This window comes from Sinocyclocheilus rhinocerous, unplaced genomic scaffold (assembly GCF_001515625.1).
Source record: "Sinocyclocheilus rhinocerous isolate Xijiao unplaced genomic scaffold, SAMN03320098_v1.1 scaffold2611, whole genome shotgun sequence".
NCBI classification, from domain to species: Eukaryota; Metazoa; Chordata; class Actinopteri; order Cypriniformes; family Cyprinidae; genus Sinocyclocheilus; species Sinocyclocheilus rhinocerous.
In genome coordinates, this window is record NW_015647981.1 from 101,486 (window position 1) to 116,368 (window position 14,883).

Genomic DNA, 14,883 nt, shown 5'->3' on the forward strand with positions numbered 1-14,883 from the left:
TAAATAAGTCTCCCTGAGAATATATAATAATAAATTATATATAAAAAAATAATATCATAAATTTAAGTAAATAAGTAAAATACAACATTAACATATATGATGTGGTGTCTATATATTTATATATTTAACAATATATATATTTAAATTGTCTACATACTGCAAGATTTTCATTCAGTGAACTCTGGAGTGTTGATGCTCTTAGCCCAGTATAAATAAATAAAATACTATACGATTAAATAGTTTACAGCATAACGATTAAAATGCATGTAGGCTACTATAAAAGAAATGTCACTTTAAAAAATTTTATTTTTATTTTTTATTTTTATTTCTATGCCTTTCCAGGCCATTTTTTATCATTCCCGAACATTACTTCCCTCATAAAAACATTAAAAAAGTGGGGGAAAAAACTACAAAAAGCACTTGAAACACGACATAACGGTGCTTTACCGAGCAATGACGATAATAATACTATCACATTATTCAATATGAATACACGAGTAGCTACTAACAATAACAGAATAACAATGTAACAGAACAAAAGAGACACATCAGTGTAAATTTGCGAAAGGTGACACATATTTTCAGTTCAGTGATGAAGACAGAATCTGAACTTACATTTCGCTGCGGACTGAGAGTAAAGCTGAGCTTTGCGCTGTTTTCTGCCAGATGAACTTAAACTTGGAGATCTGAAACTAAATGTTCTGTTTTCTTTGGAAAAACTCCAAACTTCCCGTCTCCTCGGAAGTACAGCCAGCGCCAGGGTTGCCAAATCCTTCCCAAGAGTCACCCTCAAAAGACTCCAAATATGAAAATAAAGTACAAACAGGTCTGTCTGTATATATATATATACATATGGTATATATAAAGATTTTTGAACGCTAAGATTTTTAATGTTTTTTAAAGAATTCTCTTCTGCTCACCAAGGCTGCATTTATTTGATCCAAAGCACAGCAAAAGCAGTAATATTGTGAAATATTTTTACTGTTTAAAAGAACTGTTTTCTGTGTGAATATCTGTTAAAATGTAATTTATTTCTGTGATGAGCAGCTGTATTTTCAGCATCATTACTCCAGTCTTCAGAGTCACATGATCCTTCAGAAATCATTCTAATATGCTGATTTGCTGATTATCAATATTTAAAACAGTTGAGTACCCCAGTGACTTAAGACTGCTTTTGTTATATATAATAATATGAAAAAAATAACATTGTCTAAACATTGTTATTTTCATTGTAATGTTATTTTACCAGGGGTGTAAAAAAAGTATTTTAAAAATGATACTCAAGTGAAAGTACAAGTATCTGGCCAAAAGCATACTTGAGTAAAAGTAAAAAAGTACAACTTAAAATTTTACTTAAAAAAAAAAAAAAAATTTTTTTTAAAGTACAATAAATAAATAAAGGAGTTTCTTATTTCACCATGTTAAGTGCTAAGTGCTTCAAATTAAACATTCATGAAATGTTTTGTCAGACAGACATACAAAGGTTTGGTTAAAGTGAGAAACAAAACAAAACAAAACAAAACACAATTGTACAAGTCATCTAGTGCAGCAACAACAATTAAAATGCAGCAAAGTGGAACACAAATAAACATAGCCCTTAAAGGGATACATACACCGTCCACACCCTCATGCCATCCCATATGTTTATGACTGACTGTCTTCAGATGAAGAGTTTTAGGGGAAAAAATCATCTCTTTGCATATAACACAAGTGTACAGGACATCCAGAGATAATGCTTGAAAAACCTGGCAACCCTGGTCTTCATATGCGTGCCACATTGTTTCCAGTGCTTACTACATTGCTTCCCGATATCACATGAAAGCATATGAAATATTTCCCGTCAATAGGATCGTTAGGCTATAATAACATGACTATGTATGTATATATATTTTGCTGGATCTGTCTGCTGCTTTTGATACGGTGAACCACCAGATTCTCGTATATATATATATATATGTATGTGTGTGTATATGTATATATGTGTATATGTATATATATGTGTATATGTGTGTATGTATATATATATATATATGTATGTGTGTGTATATGTATATATGTGTGTGTGTTAATTTTTTTGACCAGAATATAATTTTGTCAATGCCCATGTTTTTTTTTGTTTGTTTTTTTTACTACAAAAAGCAAGAAAGCAGTGGATTATTTCCCCCCCAATATAACAATACAATACAATACGATACAATTTCATTTACGCTTATTTTTATTTTATTTGACTGCTTTTATTGTCCTCATTTGTAAGTAGCTTTGGATAAAAACGTCTGCTAAATGACTAAATAAAAATAAATAAATAAAATATATACAGATCTGTGCAAAAGTCTTAGGCCATTATATTTTCACAAACAAAAAATGGTTTAAAGTCAGTTATTTCTATGTTTTGCTGTAGTGTGTCGGTAGGAAATATCAGTTTACTTTTCCAAACATTTCTTTTGCCATTAATTGTAATAATCCAGTGAGATTTTTGTCTGGTGCTGCACACAGAGATCTGATCATCATCAGTCCGTCTGCGATTACATGAAGAAACTGAGACAGACTCAGTCCAGAAGAACTGTGGCAAAGACTCAAAGATGCTTCAAGAAACCTCCTGCAAAGCTACAGTTCTGTGAGAAGTTATAGGCACTTGTGTAAAGATGCTAAAGTGAGGATGCTTTCAAAAATAATGCCATCGATTTCTGTTAACTACATCAAATCTAGTTTTTCAGGTATAGCTTTCACAATTCTTCAAGTTTTGTGTTTCACAATTGCTTTGATTATTTTATATATTTTAATCATTAAAGTGACTTTAATGCAAAAATACATCTAGATAAAATAAGTGATGTTTACTGGTTGAAAGACTGTAATTTAGCATTTCATATCCAGCAGATGTCAGTGTTTGACCGCATGTTACTGTAAACAGATCGCAGCATATTCTTGTTTTATTGTGTAATTAGTTCTTTGATAAATAGAAAAGGCATTTGGATCGTTATTATCTGTAATACAGAACACGCTTATTTGGGTTTTCTTGTGGTTTAAGTTTAGGTTTCACTAAACACACAAACCAGACACAATCTCTACCGTGTTGAGGTTATACACTGTAAAAAATAAAAAGTTGAAAAAAAGCAGATTGAGTTTTCTCAACTTTTTATTTTCAGTTTATACAAAAACAAGTTGAGAAAACTCAAAAATCTGCTGAAGCTGGTTGCCTTAAACTTTTAAGTTTTCTCAACTTTTTATATTTTTTACAGTGCATCAACTATTTGTTCTACAAAACCTGTTTTTAAGGCATCATACTCGAGTCTAAAAAGACTTTTAATGCAGAAAATAACTTTAAAATGAAATTAACCTATACTGTAAAACACAACGTGCGTATAAAACTGAAGCTAAAACCATTCTACTCGAAATAAAATAAATATAAAAAACTTTATAAAGCACAAAATTACTAGAACTTTAACTAAAATTAAAATTAAATACTAAATATTCAATATAAGTAATATAGGCTATATAAAATCAATAAAAACTATAAACTTTAAAATGGCATAATAAATACACAACAGGGGGGAAAAAAAGTGAGATGAGATACTTTTTAATAAATCATCACAATTATCTGATACACTTTTTTATCAAATGTTACTTATTCCATGTGAAACTCCAATCATCTACAATGTATTTTCATCAACAGAGCTTGATCTTCAGGATGACAAACTGATCGACCGTACAACAAAGATACGGCCTTTTAATTCACAAATACTTGGACATGAATTGTGTAGATGCACATATGATTGCAATCATTTCCCTTCGCCACATTTGTCCCTTCATAAATGCTACTTATATGAAATAACACAAAGGCAACAACAAATCCAATTCAATGACATTCACGTCTGTTAACCATAATAAAGGCACATTAATCCAGCAGTGTGAAGTACAGTAATACTGAAACACACAGTGCACAGTCTTTCAGTAGTGCTCATAGCTTTTATTTTTGAAAATGTAGTAATAAATATAAAATTAACCATTTTACTATAAGTTACAGTTTGAGGCATTAAGGCACAGAGATGCACTAGATGCTGAACAGATACATCAAATCATCTTCATTTCTTGACCGTCTGTGATCTTATAAGGCACTTTGTTTGATATCCTAAAACAAATATATGATAATCTGTCCAATGATACTATATTATGCGTTTATGAAAATAATCAGGTGTAAGACACAAATTATCTGTAGCCTGTGATGCATTTAAAGGAATAGCTCACTCAAACAATGAAAATGTCTTGAAAATGTACTTATTACTTACAAATGCACCGTTAAGATGTTTTTAACTTTAAACCATTGCGTCCAGTCCATAATCCATAATAACACTTCCTCAGTGAAAAAGTGCATCTGCTGATGTCTCTCACATCAAAATCCAGCCACATATGCGTTTAGAGCTGTTTAAACGCTGCTTGATCTGTGCAGATCTCTCTCCTGATTCAGACCAGAACACTTTTTCACTGGAGGAAGATTACTTACAAATGCACCGTTAAGATGTTTTTAACTTTAAACCATTGCGTCCAGTCCATAATCCATAATAACACTTCCTCAGTGAAAAAGTGCATCTGCTGATGTCTCTCACATCAAAATCCAGCCACATATGCGTTTAGAGCTGTTTAAATGCTGCTTGATCTGTGCAGATCTCTCTCCTGATTCAGACCAGAACACTTTTTCACTGGAGGAAGAGTTAGATTATGAACTCGTGTTTGAGTTAAAAACGTCTTAATGCTGGATTAGTTTCAGCTTTTGTCTTCTCCAGATGTTAACTGATGGACTGGAGTGCTGTGGATTATTGTGATGTTTTTATCAGCTCTCGTTCTGACGGCACCCATTCACTGCAGAGCAAGTTCAGATTTCTCCAAATCTGATGCAGAAACAAACTCGTCTGCATCTCGGATGGATCAACCAAATTTCACAGTTGGGTGAACTATTCCTTTAAACAAATAACTCACCTAAAAACGAATTCTGTCATTATTTACTCACCCTTATGCTGGTCAAATCCTATTTTTTTTCCATGTAAGACACAGATTTGATGTTTATGCATCTGCATAATGGTGCAAACCCAAAATCTTTTTGTGTTGCATTGAAAAAAAAAAAAAAAAGCAATACAAGGGTTTTTAATGACACTAGGGTGAGTAGGCCTAAATAATATTCTTGTACATATAAACGACAAACTATAGTGTTCTTTTCCATAATAAATATTAAATACTACAAATAAAAAGCAATAACCCGAACAATAAAAAAGGCATATCAGTTGGTTTAGGTGACAGTCATAAACGCTCCTTCTTCTTCCTCTCACTGCATGCGGTCCGTTTGCAGCTGCTGCGGCTGATACTGAGCGAACGCGGCCGCGGCGGATCCGGGTGCAGGCGATGCCAGCGGCTGCTGGACGTAACCGTAGCCCGCCGCGGCAGCGACGTAACCCGCGGCGGCTGGGGAGGCGGCATACGGGTACTGATCATAAGCGGCGGCGGCTGCAGCGGATGTGGCGGCGGCGGAGTACTGCGCGTACGCGGCGCTGGTGTAATCCAGGTACGGAGACGCTGCGGCCGCGGCCGAGGACGGCTGGACGTGAGGGATCACCATGCTGGGCTGAACAAACGCCTGCGGGTACACATAGTGAGCGGGAATCCTGAGGGACACAGAGATCATGTGATCAGACAGGGAGCGAGCAAAACATTGAGTTCAACATGAAACAGCACGGGGTTATTCACATCAACAGGACTGCCACAATAGAGCATGCTGGGAAGAGTCAATGATCAGTAACTCTGTCACGTCACATCAGAAGATGCATCATTAACTTACGAGGTTTTCAGGTATTTCACGGTGGAAAGAAAAATGCATTATTGTTTTGAACATTTTGCATTACTTGAAACGGTCAATGCAGATGCTAAAAGCATAATAATAACAATGGGCTTCGTTCATGAAATACAAGCAGAATGAATTTGTGTAAATCATGTTTTTTTTTTTACATAAACTGTCATTCAATTTAATGCAAGGGTTTACATACACTCTTAAAAATAAAGGTTCCAAAAGGGTGTTTTTGCAGAGATGCTTTCAGTGAACAGTTCCTAAAAGAACCAGTTTGAAGAACATTTTAAAAATCTAAAGAAGCTTTTCTGCATTTGAAAGGTTCCATGGATGTTCAAGGTTCTTCATAGAACCATTGATGCCAATAAAGAACCTTTATTTTTAAGAGTGTTAGATGGTGTGTCTACACCATTTCTATGTTTTATAACATTTTATGTTTTTGAATTGAACTGAAACTTGAACTGAATTGTATGGAATATATGGAGGTCACAAATCTGACTTGTAAAGTTTTTATCTGTTTATATAGATTTTATTGTATCAACCTTTTTTTAATCGAATTGAAACTTGTATCGAATTTAACTGAATATTTCTCACTAAATCTGTCTTGTAAACCTTTTACCGGTTTTGAATTATTTTTTATTTAATTTTATTGTATAACCCTTTTAGGCTTTTTAATTGAATTGAAACTTGAACTAAAGTGAAATAAATAGAATTTAATATATGAAGGTCTCAATAAATCTGTCTTTTTACCTTTTACCGGTTTTGAATTATTTTTTATTTAATTTTATTGTATAACCCTTTTAGGCTTTTTAATTGAATTGAAACTTGAAATAAAGTGAAATAAATTGAATTTAATATACGAAGGTCTCAATAAATCTGTCTTTTTACCTTTTACCCATTTGAACTATTTTTATTTAATTTTATTGTATAACCCTTTTAGGCTTTTTAATTTAATTGAAACCTGAACTAAAGTGAAATAAATTTAATTTAATACATGAAAGTCTCAGCAAATCTGTCTTGTAAACTTTTTACCCATTTTGAATTATTTTTAATTAATTTGATTGTATTGGCTTTTTTTCTAACTGAAGCTTTAATTTAATTGATATGAACTGAATTGAATATGTGAAGGTCTTAGTATCGCCTCTTTTAATTAATTTATTTTTTAAATAGATTTTATTGTCAAAACCTTTGACTCTCGATCTTCAAATGTGAAAAATTCAGCATTTATTTTATTTTTTAGAATAATAAAAAAATTTACTGGTTTGTTAAGGAAACAACAGCAATAATTACATGCATACTTAAGATCAGATATGAAATATGAAGAAAACACAAAAATCAAGGTAAATATTACTTGAGAACCGCATATTTTTAAACGCATCTAATTTCCGATCCATGTTGTTTGCACATGTAAAATTAAGCAAAAATATGATTTAACTGTGTGCATTTAAGTCAAATTAGCCATAGGATTTATGAATGATTTACCCAGACATTCATTCTGCTTGTACTTGATGAATCAGACTTAATTGGTGAATCCCAACTCACTAAATGAAGGTCATCATCAGTCATTAATAGTGCTTTCACTAACAGAGTCCGTCGTTAGCTCTTAATGATGTTTCAAATGAATGCTGTTGTATTACTGATATCATGGCAAACTCATTTCACTTGCAAACTCAGCATTCAATTTCAGTTCAGGTCATAATATTGCCTAACCTTGCACTCAAATAAAACAAATGACTATGAATATCAAAGCAGATCAATCAATATCACAGCAGAAAAAACACCCTTCCAAAAAAAAAAAAGAAAATAGAGCGTAGCTTTGACAGCAATTCTGCAATCATAAACAGAGTCAATGTTACTGACACACCAAACAATACTGAAAAGAAAGAGGAGAAATCCAGTTTCACACTCGCGTGCGTTCACACGTCACAAACACACAACGCTTGAAGAGAAATAAGAGTGGAAATCTGCTAAATACACCAAATCTAACGTCCAACTTCTGAAGGGAAAATAAGCAGCAAGCGCTTAATCTGTGTTTTCTGCATCTTTACACTGCAAAGAGAAACAGGGAGTTGCATCTGAAGAACGGCAAGTAAGTCAAATCAAACGAAAAACAAAAGATAAAAAATTACTTAATTGACTTACATTAATTAAGATAATAAATGCATTCCCCCCCTCAAGTTCTCATTTGTGAAATGCATCTTGACGTTTTTTTTTAAATTTCAAATATTAATGATTTTCATTACCGTGACTATGCAACATTTTTTGTTTTTTGTTTTATCAATATTTGAAATCATTAAAAATTAAAGGCAGCACAGAAAATCTTACAATGATAAATAAATAAATACATATTTTTGAGGAACTGGGAGGGTAAATGTGCACAGTCACAAATGCAAAAAAAAAAAAATAAATAAATAAAAAAAATAAATAAAAAGTAAATAAATTATATACACTACCAGTCAAAAGTTTCTGAACTTCTAATTCTAAAGAATTCTCTTCTGCTCAGCAAGCCTGCATTTATTTGATTCTAAATACAGCAAAAGCAGTAATATTGTGTAATATTTTTAGCCGAGTAGAATTTTTCAGGTTTCTTTGATGAATAGAAAGTTCAGAAGAACAGCATTTATCTGAAATAGAAATCTTTTGGAATAAAGGCTAAATAAAGGTATTCATTTCTATAATTTCCAATTTTTCTATAAAGTTGATTCTTGTGCACAGCTGTCATTAAACAGGACACATCAGAAGCATTCTTCATCTTCCAATCATTTTGCATATACGGGTTCGCAAGTCTAACATTTTGTTTCTCACTTTTGACTTCAGTATTGCAGCCATAACATACGTTATCCAAACGGCTAAAACTGCTAACAGGACCTTTAATCTGACAGTGTAAAGATGCCTGGAGTCATAGATGCTAAAGATGAAGCGTTTAACTTCTGAGCCACTTAGAGCACCGGACAAACTGCAAAAATAATGACCGTTAAGACCCGTCTATCTGTTGCTGGGCAGATTTCATTTGTAATTTTCCATGGCTGAAATGAGTCCTAAGCGGCAAACGTGCAAAAACAACAGGTGCTGGTGTTAAATGTGGCCACAGATGAGTTGGGAGTGTGTAACAGGCCATTCCTTACTGTCAGTCTGCTGGAGTGACGGGACAGTTGTGGAGAGGCTATTTCTGCTGTCATAAACGGAAAGCTGAGCAACGCTCCTATCAGCAACACATGGCCTGACACTTTAACTCAGTCCGCATTACTGTGCCTCACAATTCATCTGGAAGAGTAAAACGGTCCACTGTAATCTAAATAGATAAAGCTCTTTTGATGTAGTTAATCTAGATCACTAGATGACTTGCATGTAGTATTTATGGAAGCTTATTTCCAAAATAAAAATATAAAAAAAGGAGGTTATTGCGATTTTTTTTTCTTCTTAGAAAATATATCTCGCAAAAGTTTATTTATTTTCACCATGGAATTGTGACTTGTGATCTTACAATCTTCTCAGAATTCAGAGTTCACATCTCTCAATTTTGACTTTTTTTTTTTTTTTTTTTTTTTTTTTTTTAGAATTCTAAAATTCTCACAATTCCAATTTATTAATTTTTTTCACAGAAATCTAAAATTACATCTTGCTATTCTGACTCTTCTTAGAATTCTATAATTACTTATTGTAATTATGACTTTCTGGCCGTTTCCCCCCCCAAAATTCTAAAATTATCTCTCATAATTTTACCTTTTGTTCCCTCATAATTCTAAAATTAGATCTCATAATTCGGACTTTTTTCTCAAAATTTTAAAATTACATTTCATAATTTTGACTTTTTTTTAATCAAAATTCAAAAAATTACATTTCATAATTCTGACTTTTTTCTCATAATTTTAAAATTACATTTCATAATTTTGACTTTTTTTTAAAATCAAATTTCTAAAAATTGCATTTCATAATTTTGAATTTTTTCCCTCAGAATTTTTAAATTACATTTCATAACTCAGGTTTTTTTCAAAATTATAAAATTACATCTCATAAATTTTGACTTTTTTTCTCAGAATTCAAAAATTACATATCATAATTTTTACTTTTTTCCTCATGATTTTAAAATTACATTTCATAATTCAGGCTTTTTTCAAAATTATAAAATACATCTCGTAAATTTAGATTTTTTTCCCCTTAGAATTCTATAAAGTACATTTCATTCTTCGATTTTTTTTTAAATTCTAAAATTACATATCATAATTTTGACTTTTTTTCTCAGATTTTTTTTTCTTGCAATTTCAGACTTTTGTTTCTCACAGTTGCGAAGTTTATATCTCACAATTCACTTTTCTTATTAGAATTTCTTAGAATCGCAATTCTGATGCGCTAAGTCTAAGTATATAACCATTTTTCTTATTAATCCAACACACCCCTATCAGAAACTTAGATTAGATGAGATTTAATACAACATATCATTATGAACGTGGTGTAAAATATAACCTAACCCTGAGCCCTGAGTGTGTCATTGTTAAAAATACCCCTGTTACTAAGCCGCAGCGGCAACTTTCTTACTACGAACATATTTTTCTCCTTCACGTCCTGAACATTTGGGGGTTGCCAGAGTTCAGGGCTAATTTAAGCTATTGTAAATCGCAAACAGAGGGGCTGATCTCTGGTGTCTCTGAACACCTGTTGTCTCGCGCCGCTCTGAATGACGTTGTGCTCCACACTAAAGTACAGCGCTGCAGCTGCTCCTCTCTGGGACTTACATTGTCTTTGACTTAATCTTATAGGAGGATAGAAGTAACTGTGCACTGGATCGGTCAGCAGTACGATACAGTGCAATACTGTGGTTTCTTATGCCAAAAAAGTTCTTTACATGAGTACATGATCATATGCAAACTCAATGTCACATGCTGTTGCATTTTGAAATGCATTAGAATGAAATGCATAACATGCGTTACATTCTAACCACTGCTGCAAGGGGGGCTATGATGCTATTATAGTTAACTAAAACCGATAACATTTTCATTACTGGAAATAAAAATAAACTTTAACTGAAATAAAACAAAATATAAAAATGTATTTTATTTCAGCTAGTTGCAACTTAACAAGGCTGTACTTAAATAACCAAAACTGAAAAAAAAAATAATAATAATAATAAAAACTATAGACGCATTTAAAAAATTTTTTAAAAACACACAACAAAATTACAATAAACAAAACTTAAAATTAAAACAGAAAATATAAAAATAAAAAAACTATTCAAAATATTAATTAAAACTATAGTATTATAAACTTTAACTGAAATAAAATAGCGTATAAAAAACTTAAACATTTTATTTCAGCTAGTTGCCAAGGCAACATTTCTAATTTTAATTTAGTCAAACTTGATGTATTAAAATAACTAAAACTGAAATTAAAATTAATAAAAAATTCAGACATACTTAAAATGATAATAATAATACAAATTACAAAAAAAAAAACGCACAACAAACAATAATAAATTAGTGCTTTTTAAGATAATCAAAGATTTATCTTTACAAAATATACAAATAAAAAAAAGCATGTAGCAGCAAGTACTGATGTTTGACACTAACACAGTAATTTACCTTCTTTTGGCCAAATTTTAAGGCAGTATCTCATGCATTCACTGCAAAGAAGCCAAAGGAGTTCATTGCGACAATGTCAGTGAAAAAAATTAATCTAAGGTAGATGAAATGATAGAAATGTCAAATATAAAATATACTTGCAATACAGAAAAAATGGATCAAAACATTTCAATTAATTTACAATGGACTATTTTACCCAATATCTATGTATTCTGGGTGATATCTGAAATTTTGCTAGCACTTCTCGTGTCATTGCCTCTTTAAGATGAATTTCGTGTTGTATTCCTCATTTGTAAGTTGAATGAATAAATGTAAATGTGTGCTGCGTATTTTTACGATTATTAGAGTATCAAGATTTTAGTTTATAAATATGATGTTATTATAGTTAACTAAAACCTAAAACATTTTCATTACTTCAAATAAAAATAAACTTTAACTGAAATAAAACAAAATATAAAAATGTATTTAATTTCAGCTAGTTGCAAAGGCAACGCTGCACTTAAATAACTAAAACTGAAAAAAAAAAATATATATACATATATAGATGTATTTTAAAAAAAACTAATAAATGCCAAAAACACACAACAAAATAATACAACAAACTTAAACTTAAAACCAAAAATATAAAAATAAAAAACTGATTCAAAATATTAATGAAATCTATAATCGAAACAAACTTTAACTGAAATCAAATAAAATATAAAAGAAAAATAAGTATTTTATTTTAGCTTATTTTAGAAATATGTTTTAAAACAAACTGTATTAAAATCAGCTGAATATTTTCTTTTAGCTTATTTTCTTTTAGAAATATATTAACACCAAACTGTATTAAAATCAGCTGAATATTTTATTTTTGCTTATTTTATTTTATTTTAGCGTATTATCTGTCGGTCACTACGAGTTATGTCGAACGACATATGGGGTCCATGGAAAACGCCACAACCTGAACACCATCACAACCCTGTGGCGCTGCAATTGTTGACAAGCCGTGGCATGCCACAAAAGCAACGCTAAGGTCGTAACCTTCCCAAAGCCTCAGCGCAAATTCACTAACCTTGGTACCGAAGGGGACCAATGTTGAGTACGTCGCTGCTGGAGAAGGCCATGCAGCTGTTCCGTCTACAAAAAAGTTTTTGAAAGGGATTTCAACCTTCAGTGAAAGATTGCTTCAAATATTTCCTATTTGTTCATTCAGCCTGGCAAAACGATGGGGAAGCGAGCCTTAAGAAAAAGGTCGCTACGGAGAACACATGTGGAGATACTGATATGGACTGACCCAGAGGGCAGTACTACATATGGAATGGGTCTCTGAGGCAGGTCCTACCTTAGAGTAAGGATGTAAAACCTTGCGAAGGTGTTAGGTGTCGCCCAGCCCGCAGCTCGACAGATGTCTGCCACAGAGGCGCTGTGCGCCAAAGCCCAGGAGGAGGCAACACTCCGAGTGGAGTGGGCTCTCACCCCCAGGGGGCACGGCTCGCCTAGGGAATGGTACGCCAAGGTGATGGCATCCACTATCCAGTGGGCCAACCTCTGTTTTGAGACAGCCTTCCCATTCCGCTGACCTCCAAAGCAGACAAGGAGCTGCTCAGAGTTTCTGAAACTCTGGGTGCGGTCCACATATATGCGTAACGCTCTTATGGGACACAGCAACACCAAGGCTGGATCTGCCTCCTCCGGGGTCAGCGCTTGCAGGTTCACCACCTGATCTCGGAAGGGAGTGGTGAGAACCTTGGGCATGTATCCAGGCCGGGGTCTCAGGACAATGTGAGAGTAGACCGGCCCGAACACACGGCACTCTTCACTTACCGAAAACGCTTGGAGGTCCCCGACCCACTTGATGGAAGTAAGCGCGATCAGGAGCGCTGTATCATGCGGCTCAAAGGGACCCCTCTGAAGTCCAGCCGGACAATAGAGAGATCCCGGGAGGGTCTCAGGGGTGTCCTAGGAGGATTCAACCTTCTGGCACCCCTCAGGAACCTAACGATCAAGTCATGCTTTCGGGGTCCTGTCCAGGACCCCGAAGCTGCCTGCCCGTTGCACGTAGCGCCCCAGCCCGTATTGGAGGCATCTGTCGTGACAACAACATGCCTGGACACTTGTTCTAAGGGCACCCGGCCCGTAGAAAAGCAAGGTCCGACCAGGGGCTGAATAGGCGGCGACACATCGGTGTGATGGTGACACGATGTGTACCGTGGCGGCATGCCCATCTCGGGACTCGGGAGTGTAACCAGTGCTGAAGTGGTCTCATATGAAGCAATCCGAGCGGCGTGACTGCGGATGCCATATGCCCCAGGAGCCTCTGAAAATGCTGACTGGGCACGTTCGTTGGTGAGACGTGCCATCATACTCACCGAGTCTAACTCCATACCGAGATAAGAGATTAGGACCGGCTCGATTGCATCCATCGCCAACAGGACAGCAATCTTCTCACGCAAGACAGAGGCGTCTCGGACTGCCACCGAAATCTCGAGAATGCCATAGAACTTGGGAGGTCGCCTGGCGAACTGAATCGCGTAGCCGAGTCGAACCATCCGAATGAGCCAGCAGGACGGGTTGGGCAACGCAAGCCAGGCTCCCAAACTCCGTACGAGTGGCACCAAAGGGACAGTCGACGTCCCCACTGCGACGAGCAGGCTGAGACACGGCCCGCGACGGAACCGTGACAGCTGGAGGATCACGTTGGGGCAAGATGTGCTGTATGGCCTCAGTCTGCTTGTTGTACTGCTGAGAACTGCTGGGCACAGCCCTCGACAGCGTCGCCGCACAGGCCAGCCAGGGAGGACCCCAAGCTGCCTGCCCGTTGCACGTAGCGCCCCAGCCCGTATTGGAGGCATCTGTCGTGACAACAACATGCCTGGACACTTGTTCTAAGGGCACCCGGCCCGTAGAAAAGCAAGGTCCGACCAGGGGCTGAATAGGCGGCGACACATCGGTGTGATGGTGACACGATGTGTACCATGGCGCCATGCCCATTCGTCGTGACTTCCGTCGCCCAGAGGGCGAAGTCAGTCACCGTACGCAGGTCCTGCATCAACCTCGGGCCGGTACTACCCTCGTGCATTTGTTAAGGCCTTGGCTTGGTGAGCTTGCAGGATTGCCATGGCATGCAGGACAGAGGCAGCTTGGCCCGCAGGACTGTAAGCTTTGGCAGCGAGAGCCGCCGACAGCTTATAGGCTTTGGATACACCGAATGACATGCTGGGACCGCCATAAGACATCCCAGCAGAATCACCCAGCAGCCGCACAGGACAAGCGCTGCGGAAGGGGTGAGAGGTCCGTGGGGCGTGGCCCGGCGGAGAAGCTCTCACTGTCACCCTCAAATCTCCCAGAGCACTAGCCGGCGGTCCTCTGTTCGTGGCAGAGAAACCGGGACGGGTAGTGACAGAGGGGTCTGCTCCTTTCCCTTTAAGAACGGAGAGATGCGATCGCAACGTTGCCATGGTCATGCACTCGCAGTGCGGGCATGAACCATCCACG

The 14,883-nt window shown here is 35.8% G+C and overlaps 2 protein-coding genes across 3 annotated transcripts in view; both read right to left on the reverse strand.

Moving 5' to 3' along the window:
• LOC107709540 (protein lifeguard 1-like) overlaps positions 1-745 on the reverse strand; it is a 5,761-nt gene extending 5,016 nt beyond the window's left edge. Inside the window, exon 1 of the mRNA XM_016514037.1 lies at positions 616-745. The gene's annotated coding sequence lies outside the window, so the exon portion shown is untranslated. The remainder of the gene's footprint in view (positions 1-615) is intronic.
• Positions 746-4,837: 4,092 nt separating this feature from the next.
• The window catches only part of rbm24b (RNA binding motif protein 24b), a 17,704-nt gene continuing 7,658 nt past the window's right edge, over positions 4,838-14,883 (reverse strand). For both annotated transcript variants that reach the window (XM_016514039.1, XM_016514038.1), the window contains one exon: positions 4,838-5,651. In XM_016514039.1, the coding sequence (XP_016369525.1) occupies positions 5,315-5,651 (337 nt within the window). In that variant the 3' untranslated portion in view covers positions 4,838-5,314. The remainder of the gene's footprint in view (positions 5,652-14,883) is intronic.